Raw genomic sequence first — 21,289 nt, 5'->3', positions numbered from 1 at the left:
AACAAAAACTCCTAAAACTAATAAATGAGCTCAGCAGGTCACAGACTAATGACAAAAATCCAAAATCCAATTCTATATAGTAGGAATGAACACAAAGACACTGAAATATAATAAAACTTACAATCACTCAAAAAAAAAAAAATCAAGTAGGTACAAATCTAATAGAACATGTACAGAATCTATGCTGAAAATGACACAAGTTCATAAACTGGAAGAGTCAACACGAAAAAGATGTCAAGTCTTCAAAACGATACGGAGGTTTAACACTGTTCCTATTAAAATCTCAGCAAGATATATAAACATAGATTTCTGAACACATTTATATGGTAAATATAGACAAGACTATTCTGAAATTTATATGGAAAGGCAAAGGAAACTAGAAAAACTAAAAACTACTTTGCTAAAAATAAACCAGGAGAAAAAAAAAACTGGAAGAAATCCATCTACTCAATTTCAAAACATATTATATAGCTACAGTAATCAAGACTGTGATATTAGTGGCGAGGCAGACACATGGATCCGTGGAATAGAAGAACACAGAAACAGACCAACATAAATATGCCCAACTGAATTTTGAGAAAGGTACAAAAGCAATTCAAAAGAGGAAAGATGGCTTTTCAACAAAAGGTTTCAGAGCAACTGGACATCCATCAGCAAAAAAATAAACTTTGACCTAATTCCCATACGTTATACAAAAATTAACTCAAAATAGACCACAGACTTAAATGAAAAAAAACCTAAATTATTCTGGAAAGGAAATTTTGGGATCTGAAGCTAGGCAAAGAGTTCTTCTATCTCTGACTTAATACCAAAAACACAATCCATTAAAGGAAAAAACTAATCAACTGGACTTCATCAAAATCTAAAACTTTTGATCTGTGAAAGACTCTGTTAAGAGGATAAAAAGATTCAGACTGGGAGAAAATACCTGCAAACCACATACCTAACAAAGGGCTATTATCTAGAATATATAAGGAAGTCTCAAAACTCAAAGGTTAAAAAAAGCAAATAATGAGAACACAAGTAAAAAACATGAAGAGATCGTTTACTGAAGAGGATAAACACCAATAAACACATTAAAAGATGTCCAACATCTTTAGCTGTTAAGGAAATGCAAGCCAAAAACTAGAATGAGATACCACTATAACAAGCCCAAATGGTTAAGGTAAAAAATAGCAACATCAAATACTGTCAAGGATGTGGAGAAAATGAATCACTCACAGATTGCTGGCAGAAATACAAAAATAGTACAGCTCCTCCACAAAACAACTTGGCAGTTGCTTAAAAAAACTAAACATGTCATCACCATACAATCTAGCAATTGCACTCCTGGACATTTATGTCTCAGAGGAATGAAGAGTTGTATTAACACAAAAGCCTATCCATAAATGTTTAACAGCTTTATTGTAATAGCCAGAAACTGCAACAACCCAGACACCCTTCATGGATAAATGGTTAAACAACGATACATCTATATCATGGATGTACTACTCGGTAAATAAGAAGAAATCTACTGATACATGCAACAACCTGTATGAATCTCCAGAGAATTGTGCTGAGTGAAAACAATTTTTTTTTCCATTTCATGCAAATGGATTCCATTTCTGCAAAATTCTTGAAATGACAAAATATAGAAATCAGGAAAAGATTAGTGGCTGCCAAGTGTTAAGGAGCAGGAACAGGTGGAAAGGAAATGCATGTGGGCATCCAAGGGCAATAGGAAACGAAAATGTTCTGAATCTTGGGGCACCTGGGTGGCTCAGTCAGTTAGGCGTCCGACTCTGGCTCAGGGTCATGATCTAGAGGTTCATGGGTTCAGGCCCCACATTGGGCTGTCTGCTGTCAGCACAGAGCCCGCTTCGAATCCTCTGCCCGCCCCCTCCCCTCCCCGCCTCTCTCCTGCTTACACGTGTGCATGCTCTCTCTCTCTCTCTGAAAAATAAACATTAAAAAAAAAAGAAAAAAGAAAATGTTCTATATCTTAACTGTATCAAAGTCAATACATTGGCTGGATATGGTACTACAGTTTTGCATGAGATTACCACTCACGGCAATTGGGTAAAGAGTACATAAAATCTCTGTAGTATTTGTTACAACTGCATGTAAAGTTGCAATTATCTCAAGTATATTTAATTAAGGCACACATCTATATTTTATTTTTTAATTTTATTTGAGAGAGACAGGGAAAGAGAGAGGAAGAGAGACTCTTAAGCAGACTCCATGCTCAGTGCATAGCCTGATGTGGGGTTCAATCACACAACCGTGGGATCATGACTTGAGCCAAAATCAAGAGTCAGATGCTCCACTGACTGAGCCACCGAGGCGCCGTTCCATATATGCTTTAATTAAAACATACAGCCCTGAATTTGGAAGCACATTTTGTCTCTCTATTTGTAAGCCTTAAAATATCAGATAAACATTTTTGATTGCTTTACAAAAAAAACAAAACAAAACAAAACAAAACATACACACACTTGTCCTGCTCCCAAGCACCTTCCATTCTATGGGGGTGTGAACAGGTCATGAACAAATCAGAACCAGGCAGTAATAGATGTTATGCAGGACAATAGAGGGTAAGGGGACTTAGAGTGGAAAGGGAGTTAGTATGTCACAAAGAGATCACAGGGTGTACTTGGTAAAAGAGTATCATGAAACTGACACTAATATTAGTCAATCAATTTCAGGTTATTAAACAAAGAATTCAAAAGCGGAAATGAATCAACAAATTTCTTTTACAACATTCTCTACCCATTCTAACTTATGCACCATACAAATCTTTTTTAAGGGATTAGTTTATAATATGGTACTATCCTTTCTCAGATAGTTCTTTACCATTTATGATGTCAATTCCACTTGAGCAAAACATTCAGGTAAGGTCTTCTATGATTGCCATTACCTTTAATGGGAGGTAAACTGAAGTGCAGAGAAGGTAACTCTTACCTGCCCAATTAACCCGCTGGGAAGCCAGAACTAAGGGCGTCCTAAGCATTTTGTCTGCATCCCTATCATATTTACTATCACATTCCGCCTTGTATTCAAATGATTTTCACTGGACCTCCCTCCCCCCACCACTGAAATTGCAAAGTATTATGGAAGGAACCTTTAAATAAGTAAGTAAGTGTGTGTGTGTGTGTGTGTGTGTGTGTGTGTGTGTACACACACACACACACACACATAAAGAAAAACTGTAAAAATTAACTTTTTCCACTATTATGCAAATTAACATTAAATAATGACCATCTTATAGGAGGTAATGGCTTCAAGTAGAATGGAACGAGCTACCTTGAATTTCTCCCTGAGGATCTTTGTAATACCACTTCTGCATTGCTTCGTGCATCAATGGAATTGAGACTCCCTTAGCTCTGTGCTCTTGCAGTTTTGATGCCAATCTCTCATCATCTAGTGCGCTATCTTGGAGATAAGCCACCATCTTCTCAGCTTGCTAATAGAAAAACAAAAAAAATGGATTAAGGAAACAAACGACCCCAAATTAACACTAGTACACTTAATAAAAATGCCTACCTTTTTTGAACGACTTGATCTGTAAAAGGTAGTACTGTGCAAGAAACACAGCAGGCAACCATTTAATTCTTCCATCAATATCATGAAAATATGTACTATCCCCACTTTATAGAGGGGGAAACTAAGGCTCAGAGAGGTCAAATCTTGCTCAGGGTCTCAAAATTATTAAGCAAAGCAAACTGAAATTAAAACACAAACTGGTAAGGATCAAAGCCCAGGCTTCTTCTAATCAACACATTAAGAAGATTACTTTTAAAACCAGTAAGCCATTGGTCAATTCTGAAATGTATAATCTAAACCCATAAAAACATGGGTGTTAATACAACAAAGGCTCAATGAATACAATTACAAAAGTTTTACAAGTTTTACTAACACACTGCCCACTTTCTTTCTTTCTTCAAGCATTTCCTGCCACCAACCACCACCCCAGAGCAAAGGAAACAGATTCTTCTGTAGAAAGCAGGTCACCATTTACATCCAACAAAGGTATACTTAATCTCAGGGGAATCTAGAGATGTGAATACGATGTTAATATCCTGAGAGTTTATTCCCAGTTACACTTTAGGTAAAAAATACAGAAGACGCTGTGCCCATCCACAGCTGCTTGTATTTGCCATTTTTGGCATTCCATTAATTTCCAAAAAGAAAAAAGAAAAGCAAACAGCCAAGGGCAACCTCAGAAGAGAAAAAATAACCTGACATAATGACTACTACATAGCAGAAACTTAAAAGCATGAAATGATTTGAAAGACAATTACTCATACAAATAAATACTAGATTTAAAACAACTTTTCCAGTACATAAAATCTAATGCACAAAAGTTCCATTTCTGAATATCTGTTCAATGCTTTTCAATTTTTATGGTGCCTTGAGAGGAGAAAAAAAGAATTGCATGATTTTTACCTGCTCCAAATGTTTGAGGCCCTCTTCATCATCTGGTTCTGTGGACACACTGCCCATACCAGGAGCACCTACGACCGGCGTTTCAACTGGCCGCAGGGCAGGACGAGGACTGGGAACAGGAGGTGGAAGTATGAGAAGGGGAGAGGCTGCATCTGAAGGAATCTGGGACAGGGACTGCTGGACATCAGAAACCGTTTCTAGAGGGGAAAAAAACACAGAAACATGAAAAACCTTTAAACTACGGAGGTTCTCATGAAGAATAACTAGCTCTCCATCAAGTTGGGCCACTCACTAAATGGGCTCAACAGAAAGGTGAATGTATCAAACACTGCAGCTTTTTTTTTTTTTTTTGATTTATTTTGAGAGAGAGAGAGGGTGTTGGGGGGGGGTGTGAGTGTGGGTGTGGGTGTGTGCGCATGCGTGCACGTATGAGCAAAGTAGGGGCAGAGAGAGAAAATGAGAATCCCAAGCAGGCTCTGCACTGTCCTCACAGAGCCCAACGCAGGTCAGGAGCCCTGAGATCATGACCTGAGCCAGAATCAAGAGTTGGATGCTTAACCGACTGAGCCAACCAGGCACCCCTCACTGCAGCAACTTCTTACGGAGAAGTGTAGTATTTCTCCCTACGATGACAGCAGTTAACTCTACAGAATGACAAAATATAAGGATTAAAAGGTCCTCCTACAGTGCCTGCCTGTGTCACTACAGCATCTGCCCAACAGTGACACATCTACCTCTTGAAAACAAACAGAATCAGACCAATGTTATCTTTATAACGTGTCTCCAAATAGCAGACTGTTAACAAAGCACTGCAAATCTCCTCAAAAAATGTCGTATCTCACCATCAAAACTTTGATTAAACGTATCTGCATGTCTCTTAAATAAGAACCTATTTCAGGTGATAATAAATGTAATGCAATACATTAGTTTTTAGGATAACAAAGAGCTCCTGGGAGTCTACATGTACAGTGCAGACAGTCTTCTCAATAAGAAAAGAGACCACAAAAGAGGTTCTGTTTTGGGTCCTGTTTCTAACCTCTCAGGATGCAGGCTCTTAAAATAAAAAGGGGGATGAAAGTAATTAGATACAATTGCAGCTTCCCCTTTGGAACCTTATTGGTTCAATTACAGACAGCTTCTCCACATTCCCATTCCTCTCAGTCTTTCCTTTCTTTGCCAAACTCCTTAAAAGAACAGTCTATGCACTGCCACCCACACCTGCTACACTGTGACTTCCACTTCCACCCCTCCAACACAGCTTCTCTCCCAAAGAGAAGCAGTGACTCAAAGTCCCCAAATCCAATGGCTTTACCTAGTCCTCATCTTCCGACCTCAGTAGCCTCTGACATTATCTACCCAAGCCTAAACTAAAACCTTCTCCATTCCTTCCTTTCTCTTCACTCTAGTCCACTCTTATCTCTGAAGATTTTATTCTGGCTACTCTTTACCTACCCTCTAAAAATGGGAATTTAGCCCTAGATGCCTGATACACATATCCTTTATCTCCCTCACAGATTATCAATCTAGAGTTTTCATCTTTAATGCACATCTATGAAGCTTTCTCAAAATACACACATCCGGACTCCATCCTAGGATCTCCTAGAGTAAGGTCCCAGGAATGTACATTCAAGAGAAAGAACCACAAGTAATTTGGGGGCACATCGTAACTGAAAAATGACTACTACGTATCAAACAGGTCTCAAAATGGACAAGTCGCACAGTGCCTAATAGAGATTCAAATACTCGCTGAATTCACTCACTAAGCTTTGTCCTGGACATTTAACTCTGAAGAGAAATCTTTGGCTTAAGCCCTCAAAATATTAGTCTACTGAGTAAAAAAAAATAATAAACAGATCTTTCTAATACTGTATTGCTATGTGAGGAATAGTGTCAATTGTTTAAGAAACTAGAGAAGATACCTAACGTGGCTTGGGAACTTCGGATGGGAGAGAGTTTCAGGCACAGAGAACAGCACATGCTAGGGCACACTTGAGGACCTAACAGGCTGTGAGGCTGGGGAACAGAGGAAGGAGACAGAAGTGGCACTCAAACTGTACAGAGGCAGGCAGATGCCAGGTTATGCAAGGTCTCACAGGCCACGTTAAAGTTGTGAGTTTTTATGGAGACTCAATCCATTAACCCTTCAACATCAGGAATTACAATGTCAATTTTAAGTATGTACCAGAAGAAACATGGAAGTAAACGTTAATACTACCCACTAAGGCATATGAGGCAAAGTAAAATCAAAACAGTAATACTGGAGAAGGAGATACGTTTTAAGCCTATTCACTAGCAAAGGTGGTAGGACCTCCACAGCTTCATCCATATTCTTTTTGGCCTCTTTTGAAGCAACAGCATTTTAGTGTGCCATCTGGACATACATCCTGCAGCCACTGGGAAGGTAGCTGTCTGATGTGAGAATCAAATTACTGTGGAGGATCCGAAACCCTGTCTGCTCCGCTGATAAACAAGGTGACCATGTCATAACCTTGTAGAAAGCGAGATTCCCGAGCTCCACCTTCGTTTCCTCTCTGTTTCAGTGAATTTGGGGAAGGACACGTACATGGGAAGCAGAGTTTGACTAAGTTTACTAGTGAAATAATCTGTTTCAGTAATTCACCACTAGAAGCAGCTCCAGGAGGCATAAACGGAAACCCATCTTATCAATGATCACTGGCCTGGGCAGAATCCTGTTTTAGCTTATCTACTCTCATAAATACATACCATCCCCTCTGCTGGGCACTTTGGTTGGCAGGCTATTTTCCGTCTGACCCTCCTCCTCAGCTTTTTCTGTTTGCTCAGTTTGGGGTTCCTCTTTCCTCTCAAACTGTGGTGCTTCCTGAGGCTGATGGTCTGAAGGAGTACCTGGTCTAGCAGATGATGATGAGGTCTGGGATGTCTCCTCACTAGCTTCTGTAACATAAAGTAATCTTAAATTAACACCTTAGGAAGCTTTTGATCTGATGAAAAGAAGAAGGTACAAGACAAAAATGAGCCTTACCAACTCCTACTCTATCTGTCTTCTCTCCCTCTTTCCTATTTGTCTTATCAGGTTCTTTGGCTTCTTCATTATGGCTGCTCTCAGAATCAGAGCACTCCCCTGCTTCCTCTACAGGCCGGAAGTCCATCTCCTGCTCTTCTGGAATCGGCTCTTTCTGGACTTTCTGTGTCAAGAAAATAAAGCCCAAGGTCAACAGTACATTTGGCTTTGGTGGAAGGTCGGTGTGTGTCATGACACTTAAAACAGATTTCCTACCTTCAGAGAGAGGAACGCTCCGGAGGAGTCAAATGTGCCCATCTCTTCTTCAGCATCCTCTAGGCACCATTCGGGCAAGCTGTCCCGGTCATCGTCCATGCTTCCACTGCCAGAGCGCACCCTTCGGTAACCCCGTTCATCATCCCGATCTCGAAAATCAAACTCAAACCTTCGCCGTCGTTCCATGTGTTCACGCCAGCCTGCAGAACGAGGGCCATCTGGGATGAGGAGGATACAGACCTTAGAAAACTTTCATGACAGTATTTGAAAAAGAAAATCATGAATAGGAAATAAAGGAGAAAACTATGATTAACTGTGAAATCAAATGGATCAATCAACTAAAGAGAAAATTAGGCAAATTAAATCAAGTCAAGAGCTTAGCATACAAATGATACCACTAAGTGACAACAGTGGTTATCTTCAATAAGTACTGAGCCACACAACATACTCTACAGTTCTGAAAGATAAATTTGAAACAAATTACTTTTAAAGGACACTTTACTCAAAGTATACATTTTGGATAAGCTTTGGCTATGTGACCGAAACTTCAGTTAGCCATTCACAGGGCACACTCCTAGCCCAGATCTGTTACACTCACCATGTGACCATAACTGAAGTTCCTGCCTTCCCTTTGGCAGGTCTTACACCTTTTCCTTCTTCTCATAAAAATACCATTCTTTATTATGGATACGACCAACCCCCTGTGTCAATTCCTAATATCAAACTCATCATGCCAACTTGCTAGTGACAAGATTCCAGTTGGAATTCTGATTCCCAACAAAAAGTCATGGAATTACAGCATTGACAGATGTCAAAGATTTTATATAGCCCACCATCCTAATTTTATAGTTTAAGAAACAAAAATTCTGACAGAAGTAACTTGCATAACGGCAAAGCAGAACTAGAATCGAATTCTGCATCTAATACTGCTTTTTCCACAACAGCATGCTCACTTTCCTTTTCCTTTATTCTCAACTCTTAACTCTCCCCAGGGAGTTTTTATTTCTGTATAATACCCCCAGGGACATTCCTAAATCCACCCTAGCATACTGTTTATTACATCTACTTTCCAACAGAAAAAGACTTCCTAAGAATAAAAGATGTCAGTTAACGTATTAAACACACACACACACACACACACACACACACACACACACACACAGGGGAAATCTTGTTAATATCTGACAAACCTGAGTCTAAGAAAGCCTTCAAAAGAGAGACAAGGTTTAACCTATTAAAATTTTCTATCTTTTTGAATGCTTTCTCTGTGGGAGATACAGAAAAGAAAGGAGCCAAAGTCAAATGTTCTTACTACTGAGGCTCAATTTGCTAAACCTAGCAGTCTAAAATTCAAACTGAAGGGGCGCCTGGGTGGCGCAGTCGGTTAAGCGTCCGACTTCAGCCAGGTCACGATCTCGCGGTCCATGAGTTCGAGCCCCGCGTCGGGCTCTGGGCTGATGGCTCAGAGCCTGGAGCCTGTTTCCGATTCTGTGTCTCCCTCTCTCTCTGCCCCTCGCCCGTTCATGCTCTGTCTCTCTCTGTCCCAAAAATAAATAAACGTTGAAAAAAAAAATTAAAAAAATAAATAAATAAAATTCAAACTGAGAATAAGAAGGCAAACATCAGCCCAATAGATGCAGCTACTTGTAAGTCACTCACAAAAAAGATAAGAAACATTATTCCCACACTCCTTTACTTACAACAACTATTGCCTTCTATGAAAACTAAGGAGCTTTATATCCAGTTTGCTTATATGCAAACCTAGAATCATTACTCAAAAGAAGTATTCATGATCCAGTGCTGAATTCCTGAGAACTCTCTCTACTACTATCATTTCTAAACCGTCTGTTAAGTATGCACCATGATAGGAATCTATCCTTCTAGGCATCTGGCTCATGTTTTCCTCTTACTGAATTTCTTAAGTTCACTTCCCAGAGTGGATGCTTAGCTGTCCCTACCTTAATAGTTGCATCTCCATACGTATCCAATTTTGAGCCCTACTTAAACCAAACATAGCAGATAAGGCACATCTATAGCTTATTAAGACTGATCACTGCTTCTAAGGCTTTCCAACATATACGTGCTACAATTTTTATAAAAAATCAGTCAAAACCATTATATTTAAACTTTGAATCAAATCATAAAAGAATAAAGTATAATCTAAGAAATGTTAACGGTAATTTATACAACTGATATAATCAGACTTAACTTTTAATATGCTTGGTTGAAAAAGCAGATGGTGTCCTTTTTAAAAAATGCTATTTCCACTGATTTTTCAGCCCCATGTATCATTATATACCCCAAACTGTCTTTCAAAAATATACCAATATAAAATTTGGGGAAATTGTTAACTTAATGACAAATAAATTGGACATGAAAATCACGTATCAGGGAGAAAGACTTAAGAAAAAGATAACATCTAGCCAAAATCGAAGTTGCTGGGGTGTGGGGTGAAAAGGGTCAGTGGTAGAATATACACTAAAATTTTACTTCATCTCCTTTATTAAAGGGATTCTATTAAGAATCAACATCAGATGTTTGGGCTCACAAACAATGTTGATCTTCCAAAACATTCACCTTGTTTGTTTTTGATCAGCTGGAATTTTTCTTCTCGCTCAGTCCAGATCCTGTCCATTCTTTCACTGAATGCTTGTTGGGAACATAGTCTACAAATCCTTTTGCTTACAGGCAAGCTCAGCACAAAATGCTGTGATGCCTTGAAGAGAACTACAACATTTGGTTGCCCAGCACACAGACTGATGAGAACTGCCTAGTTAACTGTGATGTAAACAATGCCTACTAATGACAGAAAACTCACCCATGAGGCAGCCATGAGGAGTTGTGATGAAAGCATCAAAACTCTATCCAAAGATCAACTTCATTCTGTTTCTACCTATCTACAAGTACATAAAGCGCTCTGAATGTTTGTTATAATGTTTACTCAGACCGAGACTAGTGACTTGGCTAATAATTTGATTTTAAAATGTAAATGCAACCAGTTTGCTTATGATTTCTTCTACGAAAAGTAAGCTTCTTTGGCATATGGTTGACAGCTAAAATAATGTTACGCACATGAAATTCAGAAGGCAAATATACACTCTGTAAGCTTCAGTTCTGCATGACCCCACGATTCAAACTACAGTGGCATCTGATTATCATGAGGCATGGAATCAGCACTTTGGTAGGGGATGAACTTTGACACAAAGCACCAGTGTCTTCAATTACCAGCATATCTAATGTCAGGGAAGAACAGTTTGAAGCATTCTTAAGAGTCAAACAGAAGAACTTACAAAACCACTAATCACTACTCTTCTCTCTCCTTTTTCTAAAGTTAGAAGGACAAAAGAATGAACTTGTGATTACGTTTTTGACCTGGGTTTAAAGTTTATTCTTCAAATAAGCTTAAATCACATTTTCAGGACAAAAAACAATTTGAAAGAATAAATCCTTTATTACGCAGGAAAAATACCCATTTGAGTAGGAGCACATATTCCTTAGTGAGCATATAATTATACATTTGTAAGTTTTAAAGCAATGCTGAAAAAGATAGATTTAGCATTAAACAAAACCAAATGAAACCCTCTTACATTTTTGCAGTTAAGGGTAGGTGCTTCCCATTAACACTATTTGCTCCAGAAAAATAAAGATGATTTTCATCAAATGAATAGATGTGGGGAACTTTCATGTTGAAAATGTTTTGTCGGGGCACCTGGGTGGCCCAGTCAGTTAAGCGTCCGACTCCGGCTCAGGTCATGATCTCATGTTCCATGAGTTCGAGCCCCATGTTGGGCTCTGTGCTGACAGCTCAGAGATTGGAGCCTGCTTCTGATTCTGTGTCTCCCTCTCTCTCTGACCCTCCCCTGCTCCCGCTCTGTCTCTCTCACTCTTAAAAATAAATAAACATTGGGGCGCCTGGGTGGCGCAGTCGGTTAAGCGTCCGACTTCAGCCAGGTCACGATCTCGCGGTCCGGAAGTTCGAGCCCCGCGTCGGGCTCTGGGCTGATGGCTCAGAGCCTGGAGCCTGTTTCCGATTCTGTGTCTCCCTCTCTCTCTGCCCCTCCCCCGTTCATGCTCTGTCTCTCTCTGTCCCAAAAATAAATAAACGTTGAAAAAAAAATTTTTTTAATTAAAAAAATAATAATAAATAAACAAAAAAAAATTAAAGAAAAGAAAGAAAGAAAATGTTTTGTAGTAATAAGCCTGAGTACAATGACATAAAGTAATTGGCGCCTCTTTACCAGCTTACCTTTCCTGCTTAATCTGTAAAAATTTCCTTATTAAATACTCACTTATTTTGGTCCCTGTGCCCTCACTCAGATCTCTTACCAGGACTGTGTGGCCGCCACCTCTCTCCATCCCTTCTTGATCCAGCTAGTCGCCAACCTCCATCTTCATCTTCTCCATTTTGTTCCTCTCTAAAAATGCGCCAATTTTCACTTTCTGATCGTATGAATTCATGCTTTCTTCCCACTGATGTTGGTCCACCTTCCTCAAAATTTGGTCTCCCTGTAATGAAAATAAATAACCATGTGCCTTGGCCACTGAGGATTCTGAAAAGAGGCTGGACTGCCCAAATCAAGCTTTTGTGCAAATGTGTCAATTTCAACATTCAGGCAGTGTAAATGAAATAACTGCAGGTATGTGCATAGATTACTAGATACATTTATTAAAGTTTCATGTTCACAGACTGGGCAATTATTTTTCAGATAATACATGCATTAAAAAAAAAAAAGGGTATGCAATGAAAAGTGAATCAACCTACCTCACCCAGCACGTACTACTTTTTTTTAAGTCATATAAGATTTTCAATTATATGACATATCTTAATTTAATTTAACTTCTACTGGCGATTCTGCCTAAATAGGGTATCTGTGAAATTCAACTGGTCTTTTATCCTAAAACACACTGTAAACTCAAAGGTAGAGAGTGTGAACTAAAATTTTTCATTCACTCTAACACCTATTACATTATAGACAGACAAATTGCTTTTGAAAAGAATTCAAAGCTAAGCTATGTGTAACCTAATGCAAATTAAGAGTCTATTAATGATGAAAGAGAGACTGGTATACACCAAGCAAACAAAACTGGTATTTTCAAAGGACAAGACAAATCCAAACTGTGCAAATTCTTTAGTCACCACCCTACATGTTCTAACACAATTCGTAACAGATGATATAAAATCTTACATTAGTTGAAAATCCAGAACATACACTGATATCTTCCATTTGTAACAATTAAAGTTACATATACTTCAGTGACAGCCTCAATTCTTTTCACTAAACCACAGTGAAAGTGAAAGAATGTTGTACAGTTCCATCTGAAAATGAGGGAATTCTAATGTTTTGTCATTCTCTTATATGCCATTTCATATGTAGTGAGATTCAATATCCTGTCTGCCCAAACAGCTATTAGGTTGTTACTAGCTTATTATTCTCTTGAAGGATAAAATACCTGGAAACGGGGGAATGGGGGGTGCAAGAATTTGCTGGGCAGAATACGATCTGCTTTCTTATGCAGGCAGCCTCTAAGACAGCCCCCAACAAGCCCTGCCTTCTGGCTTTTGTGTAATCCCCTCACCCGAAGCGTGGGCTTCACTTACTGACTTGCTCCCAACAAAGAGAATACAGCACAAAGTGATAAGATGTCATTGCCAACAAATATTAAGTCACAAGCAACTGTGAATGCCCCCTGGGATGCTCTCTCTGAGGCAATCCAGCTGCCATGCTCACACGGCAAAGAACTGAGGCGTGCCAACAGCCACATGAGTGCGCTCGAAAATGGATCCAACCCCAGTCAAGCCTTCAGATGACTGCAGCCCCGGCTAACACCTTGACAGCAGCCTTACAGCCTCATGAAAGACTCGGGTCAAAGCCATCCAGCTATGCTGCTCCTTCCTGAACCACAGAAACTAAGATAATAAATGTTTGCCACCACTAAGTCTTGAGGTAATTTTGTTACACAGCCACAGATAATAAAAACACTCATTTTTAAGTGTTTTTACACACTACTATTTGAACAGCATGGACAGGATTCAAATATTGATCTTCTGACACATTCAACAAATATTTCTTACACATTAAGTGCCAAGTTTTATGAATTCATGTACAGATATCCCATGTCTGCCCTTGGGTTAGAAGGCCTTCCAGGTTCTCTTGCTCAGAAGAAGAGGGGCAACCCATTTTACAGAGTACCACATCTGCTGACATAACTTGATGAAAAATGTAGCTACACTCAAAAAAAGAAACCTAAAGAAATCCCTAACACATAAAAAGAGATAGATAAGAGACACATAGATACATGATGGGAAATGGCCTTCAACCCACGTAAACAGTCAGTCACAAGCAATATGTGCCAGGTACCATGCAATAATTTGGGAATACAGCAGTAATCACATGATGGATGAGCCACACAAACACTCACTATGTTTCACCTACTTTTACACTAAGCCTTTGAAAAAGTAATGAATGTACCAAAGTAAGCAAAGAGCATGAATGGTAAAATGTTTAACTCAACAAAAACTGGTCACTAATTCTTTCTAACAGAGGATACACTGCAAAATAAGAAAATTAAAAATAAAAATACTAGTAATCCCTCAATCTGAGAAACAGAACTCTATCCATAGCTAGCTTTTACATAACTTTGTATTTTTATATAGCTGTAATCAGTACACCCACTATTTTATAATCTACTCTTCATGTATAGCAAATATTTCTCTGTGATTCTACATTGTCCTAACAATACAAGTGGGTATATATATACACTAGGTATACCTTGGTGCTACTGCATAATCTACTACACTTGACATTTACTTTATCATCAATTTTCTGTGAACTATAGATAAAGTAAGATATATCTGCTTTTCTGAACTAGGTCTTCTGAAAAAAACCCTCAAAAGAGTGAAATTACTAGCGAAATGACAGACTTCATCCACTGACACGACTTTATCCCCCTCAAAAAAAAGGGTCAAATCACCACACCATTTTACATTATGGACACTAAGTGCAGCTATCCTTTTAAAACCTTTACTACTTTAACAGTTATAAAAATGGTATACTAATGTGGCTCAAAGATGAATTTTTCGGGGCGCCTGGGTGGCGCAGTCGGTTAAGCGTCCGACTTCAGCCAGGTCACGATCTCGCGGTCCGTGAGTTCGAGCCCTGCGTCAGGCTCTGGGCTGATGGCTCAGAGCCTGGAGCCTGTTTCCGATTCTGTGTCTCCCTCTCTCTCTGCCCCTCCCCCGTTCATGCTCTGTCTCTCTCTGTCCCAAAAATAAATAAACGTTGAAAAAAAAAATTAAAAAAAAAAAAGATGAATTTTTCATATCAAAGATTTTTCATATTGTTTACTAATCTTACGTCCATTTATGTTATTTGCATTTTTATTCTAAATTAACAGCTTCTTCACCTTTGTAAGTCCTATATATATTTTTCATATTAGTACCTAGGAATAAGAAAAATATAAAAAACAGGACAGGACAGGGCACCTTTCTGGCTCAGTTGGTAGAGTGTGTGACTCTTGATCTCGGGGTTCTAAGTTTGAGCCCCACGTTGGATGCAGGGATTACTCAAAAATAAAATCTTAAGAGGTGCCTGGGTGGCTCAGTCAGTCGGGCATCCGACTCCGGGTTTTGGCTTGTCATGATCCCAAGGTCATGGGAATCAGCCCCACAAAAGCCTCCTCACTGAGCCTGAAGCCTGCTTGGGTTTCTCTCTCTCCCTCTGCCCCTCTCCCCTGCTCTCTCTCTCTCTAAAGTAAAAGAAATAATAATTATAAAAATTTTTAAATAAAATATAATCTTTTAAAAAATGGACAGGGTAAAAATAGGGAAAATACAGGAAGAAAAAAATCTGGCTTTTCTACTTACGAAAATTATGTCATAATTTTCAACCTCATAAAGTTTGAATAACTATGCTACTCCTTGTTCCAAAAGAGGATTTGAGACAGATATTCTGAAGATACAGAAAAGCACAGTCCTGAAGAAAGAATAAAGATCTTGTAGTCCCTACATTTAATTTTAAATTTTGGCCCCAATTCTGATCTATATACAGACAGGAAGCAAGGGAAGGGAAGGAAGAGGGAAGGGAAGGGAAGGAAAGGAAGAGGGGAGGGAGAGGGAGAGGGAGAGGGAGAGGGAGAGGGAGAGGGAGAGGGAGAGGGAGAGGGAGAGGGGAGGGGGAGGGGGAGGGGGAGGGGGGAGGGGAGGGGGAGGGGAGGGGAGGGGGAGGGGGAGGGGGAGGGAAGACCATTCCCAATTTGATAGAGGGAGGGTGTGTGTGTGTGTGTGTGTGTGTGTGTGTGTGTGTGTGTGTGTTATGTAAAGCTGCCTGAATTTACAGCCACACTGGCCCATTCTAGGTTAAAAATTCTGTAACAATGGGGTTCAAATTTTGTTACTGGGTGTTTGTTTCCAGAAAACAATTCCTAAAAACTGCAATATATTTTTTGACGTCAAATACTACATAATTAATAACTGCAGTGAACCAAGGAAAGCCAGAATAATGTAATTTTGACATGTCACATACCCCACATGCAAGTGCAAGGTAGGTGGAGCTCTGCCTTCGGGAGTTGTCATCTTCACAAGAGAAGGGTGAAACAAATTCAAGAACTTTTAAGTGGACTTCACTCCTCCCCTCCCCATCCCTTTGTGAAAACTTATTACTGAAGTATGTAACATTCTTGCCAAAAAGTCCATAAATCACCAATGTACAATTCAAGAGTTTCCATAAAGCAAATATATCCACATAAAAGATTTTATTTTTTAATTTTTGAGAAGGAGAGAGAGTGTGCGCGCAAGTGTGCAGGAGGGGCAGAGAGAGAGAGGGAGACAGAGAATCTGAAGCTGGCCCTGTGCTGACAGTAGTCACTCAGCCCAATGCGGGGCTCAAACCCAGCAACCGCGAGATCATGGCCTGAGCCGAAGTCACATCCTTAACCAACTGAGCCACCCAGACACCCCACATAACTAAGGTTTAAAAAAAGAAAATATCAGGAGCTCTCAAAAGTCTTTATGTCCCACCAGTCAACCCTTCCCAAGGTAAGCACTATTTCCAATTCTTCTCTCTAAAGACTAGTTTTGCCGATTCTCAACTTTTTCATACAAATGGCTACACATGGAAGATTCATCCACATTAATACAAAGAACAGTTGCTTGTTCTTTTGCACTGCTGTATATGATCTCACTGTAAGGACAGACTGCAATATATATTATTCTGCTGCTGATTTAGGTTGTTTCTAGTTTTTTGCTATTATGAACTGTGCTGCTATGAACATTCTTGAATATGAAGTTTGGGGAACATATGTTTGCATTTCTGTTGGTATATACCAATTAGTGAAATAAGGTATATTCAACTTTAGTAGTACCAAATATTTTTCCAGGGAAATAGCACTACTTTACCATTTTTTACCTGTTTGTCTTACTCAAACCTCTAGCAAACATTAACGTGACTGCCTCCTGTATGGACAAATACAATTAAAGATGTAGTATCAAAAATAAAGAAGAGACTTAGACACAGCACCTACTCGCCAGGTCCATAGCCCAGGGACACACATGTCCTGATTATTATAGTTGAAAAACTGCATCTAATCCTTGTAATAACAAGAGTTAAGTTAAACATCATCATCTCTATCGTTCTTATGTGGAACGAGATACCTGTAGGGGGTTTCCCAAGGACACACAGCTGAGTGGTGCCCAAATTAGAAATAAAACATAGGCTGGGAATGCAAGCTGGTGCAGCCACTCTGGAAAACAGGATGGAGCTTCCTCAAAAAACTAAAACTAGAACTACCCTACGACCCAGCAATTGCACTACTAGGCATTTATCCGAGGGATACAGGTGTGCTGTTTCAAAGGGACACATGCACCCCAATGTTTATAGCAGCACTATCAACAATAGCCAAAGTATGGAAAGAGCCCAAATGTCCATCGATGGATGAATGGATAAAGAAGGTGTGGTATAAATAAACGATGGAGTATTACTCGGCAATCAAAAAGAATGAAATCTTGCCATTTGCAACTATGTGGATGGAACTGGAGAGTATTATGCTAAGTGAAATTAGTCAGTCAGAGAAAGACAAAAATCGTATGACTTCACTCATCTGAGGACTTTAAGAGACAAAACAGATGAACATGAGGGAAGGGAAGCAAAAATAATATAAAAATTGGAAGGGGGACAAAACAGAAGAGACTCATAAATATGGAGAACAAACTGAGGGTTACTGGAGGGGTTGTGGGAGGGGGGATAAGCTAAATGGGTAAGGGGCAGTAAGGAATCTACTCCTGAAATCACTGTTGCACTATATGCTAACTAATTTGGATGTAAATTTTAAAAAATAAAATTTAAAAAAAAGAAAAGAAAAGAAAAGAAAAGAAAAGAAAAGAAAAGAAAAGAAAAGAAAAGAAAAGAAAAGAAAACATAGGTTTACTCACTTATGTGAGTAAGTCATAGGTTTAATCCTGGGTTTACTCACAAACTTAACCCATTGGAAGGAGCAAAAAATTCCAGAAAAACTAACACAGAAAGTGGAAGCTCTGGGACCAAAGTCTAACAAACTCTAAAAGGGCAACAGACATACCATGCATGGTACAGCTTGGAGACAAAGACTACCAACATCTCTAAAAAGGGAAGATGGAACTAAATGTGTTAATCTTCTAGCAGAAATGATGTCAAAATGTATACCCTTGAAAAAATGTTACGACCAGTTTCTTCAATATAAATATTTTACTCTAAAAATTATTTTGAAGAGAAAAAAAATGACTTCAAGCACCATCCAATAAACACACATTTCCAGAGCACCTGGCTGGCACCCTTGATGGAGGAGGTTGTGAGCTCAACCCCAATGTTGGGTATGGAGTTTACTTAAAATCTAGGGGTGCCTGGGTGGCTTAGTTGGTTAAACAACTGACTTCAGCTCAGGTCATGATCTCCCAGTTTGTGAGTTCAAGCCCTGCATCGGGCTCTGTGCTGGTATCTCAGAGCCTGGAGCCTACTTCAGATTCTGTGTCTCCCTCTCTCTTGCCCCTCCCTCCCCTGCTCATGCTCTATGTCTCTCTGTCCCTCAATAATAAATAAATGGTAAAAAAAAAAAAATTAAAGAAAAATAAAATAAAATCTAAAAATAAATTGTATATATAATGCACACACTATTCCAATTACTACTAATACAACTAATAATTACACTGCATGCAAGAACTATTCTAAAACATTAAAATAATTAATCCTTTACAACCTAAATGATTACAGATTTGTACCTGTGTAGATTTGGGTGGGGAGTGAAAGTATTAAAGGGAATGTCATCTCTATAGTTTGTTTTAAAAAACACATACATTTGTATATTACTGATATAATTTAAAATAAAAGCTAAATATTAAAAGTCATCCCTGGGCAATTTAAAGGATGATATCTAAAGTTCTTTTCGTGTCCACAAATTCCAGAATCCCACAGTGGCCAGTGAGGACACCCACAAGACCCTCCCTAGCATTTCAAACCAAAGACTGCCTCCTTCCATTAACATCAGCATCACAATAAAGCTGAGTAACCACATATTTTGACTTCATCTTAAAATCTTAACAGATTAACTTATAAACAAGACTTAGAAGTAAATGTAATTGAATAATTTATAAATTTAATACCTGACTCAAATATTCCTAACCTATAGTTAATACATGAACATAGCAGCTATGAATCCCTGAATTAGAAGGAAAAGGGTCTAGGTTGTTTTTTTTTTTTTTTAAACGTTTATTTACTTTTGAGACAGAGAGAGAGCATGAATGGGGGAGGGTCAGAGAGAGAGAGGGAGACACAGAATCTGAAACAGGCCCCAGGCTCTGAGCTGTCAGCACAGAGCCCGACGCGGGGCTCGAACTCACGGACCGTGAGATCATGACCTGAGCCGAAGTCGGACGCTTAACCGACTGAGCCACCCAGGCGCCCCAGGGTCTAGGTTTTTGTAAGAGCCTTAAAGGTATCTATGACCTCCAAAAGATAAAGAAACACAAATTTAAAATGTATTTTCTTCTAGTCAATGTAGCAAACATGACTGTTTCACGACCAAACTATACTACCTTTATAATATTTCACGACCAAACTATACTACCTTTGTAATACATGTTATGTTGTTATGTTCTTATATCAACAGTAACTGGAGATGTATAAAAGGTGCTAAAATGCAAATGTACGACATATATAAACATTTTCTCAATGGCAGTTAATACTTGGTTGTTTCTGACTTAATGTATTAAGTCTAGATAGGACTCTTCTAAGAATAAAATTAAATTAAAATGTAATATTGGTTTTAGTCTGGTCTAATTGAGTAGACTTCCTAAGGAGAAGGAGCAGTAAAAGGGCACCTGTGTGCATGTTTGACTCACAGCCAAAAATGGTGTTTATGGAAAACTTCAGATGGAGCAAAGAGGCACTCAGCCAATAAAATCTACAGCTGTGAGACTTGGAACTTACAAGTGCCCAAACTCCAAAAGCAAAAATGGAATTGTGGGACAGACTTTGAAGCTTGTTTATGTGCAAATTTTTCTAGTAAGAAACTTTGTATTCCTCTATTCAGATATATATTCTCTGATCAACACTAAAAATATTTTCTGATACCAGAGAAAATAGTGAAAGGAAATTCCATCCAAGTGTTGATATTTACTTTTTCCCCCCACAATTAATTGTAAACAAACTCAAGATGGCTGGATGGAGAAGTTTAAATCTCCTATCCAGAGATTTCTAACTTTCTCCCATCCTAACCCCTAAGGGATAACAATCTGCTCCACTCATTAACACTGGTCCTTAAAACACAGCAGTTCCTGGCTAGAAGCGAGACTAGAGGGGCTGTAGCATATCAAAATCTCTTTGAAAAAGTACCTCTTGTGATTTGAATATGCCCCATATCCCTACATCCTTCATGCTCAGCTGTCTGCTGGTATACACCCAGACACTGCCTGGGTGTATACTATACCCAGGTATACTGGGTGTAGTGTGATCGTCTGGGGAAGACGACGATCAGTAGATGGGCTTGAATGTACAACTGGAAAAGGATGAGGCACCTTCTGAAGAAAGTATACTATGTACGAAAGAACCTAAGAGACTAGGGCTAACATTTTAAAGTTCAGAGATTATCCATGTACACACATAGGCAGGACACTACATTTCGACTAAAGCTTTTGTTATTCCCAAGTACAAGTTGGTACAATTATGGACTGCATACTGGATTACTTTAGTCAGAAAGAAAATCAAACACCTTTAGGGACAGAGAACTGAATTGAATAAAGAATAACAGGGGCGTTCAGATGGCTCAGTCGGGTAAGCATCCAACTTCAGCTCGGGTCATGATCTTATGGCTCACGGTTTCAAGCCCCACATCGGGCTCTGTGCTGACAGCTGAGACCCTGGAGCCTGCATCAGATTCTGTGTGTCTCCCTCTCTCTCTGCCCCTCCCTGCTTGTGCTCTGTGTCTCAAAAATAAACATTAAAAAAAAAAAAAAAAAGAAGAATGTATCTGTTCTTGGCACCTTGCTTAATCATTGTAATTTTTCATTAAAAAATAAATCAATGAATAGATATCTAGCATTTACGTTTATTCATAGAAGAGATGTTTCAGAGCCATCTCAAC

General features: G+C 39.0%; 1 protein-coding gene across 9 annotated transcripts in view; it reads right to left on the bottom strand.

Annotated features, from left to right (window-relative positions):
- The window catches only part of GIGYF2 (GRB10 interacting GYF protein 2), a 158,535-nt gene that overhangs the window by 45,862 nt on the left and 91,384 nt on the right, over positions 1–21,289 (bottom strand). For 5 of the 9 annotated variants that reach the window (XM_045034629.1, XM_003991263.6, XM_019838881.3 and 2 more), the window contains 6 exons: positions 12,008–12,187; positions 7,682–7,899; positions 7,427–7,589; positions 7,150–7,338; positions 4,426–4,622; positions 3,283–3,442 (listed from right to left, as the gene is read on the bottom strand). In XM_045034629.1, coding sequence (XP_044890564.1) covers positions 3,283–3,442; positions 4,426–4,622; positions 7,150–7,338; positions 7,427–7,589; positions 7,682–7,899; positions 12,008–12,187 — 1,107 coding nt within the window. Of the gene's footprint in view, positions 1–3,282; positions 3,443–4,425; positions 4,623–7,149; positions 7,339–7,426; positions 7,590–7,681; positions 7,931–10,258; positions 11,465–12,007; positions 12,188–21,289 lie in introns of those variants that run through there. The other 4 variants (XM_006935693.5, XM_006935694.5, XM_019838882.3 and 1 more) reach the window with 4 other exon arrangements.

The sequence above is a fragment of the Felis catus genome, chromosome C1, assembly GCF_018350175.1.
Source record: "Felis catus isolate Fca126 chromosome C1, F.catus_Fca126_mat1.0, whole genome shotgun sequence".
Classification (NCBI taxonomy): domain Eukaryota; kingdom Metazoa; phylum Chordata; class Mammalia; order Carnivora; family Felidae; genus Felis; species Felis catus.
Note: the sequence above shows the minus strand (reverse complement) of the source record. Positions and strands in the feature narration are given on the sequence as shown.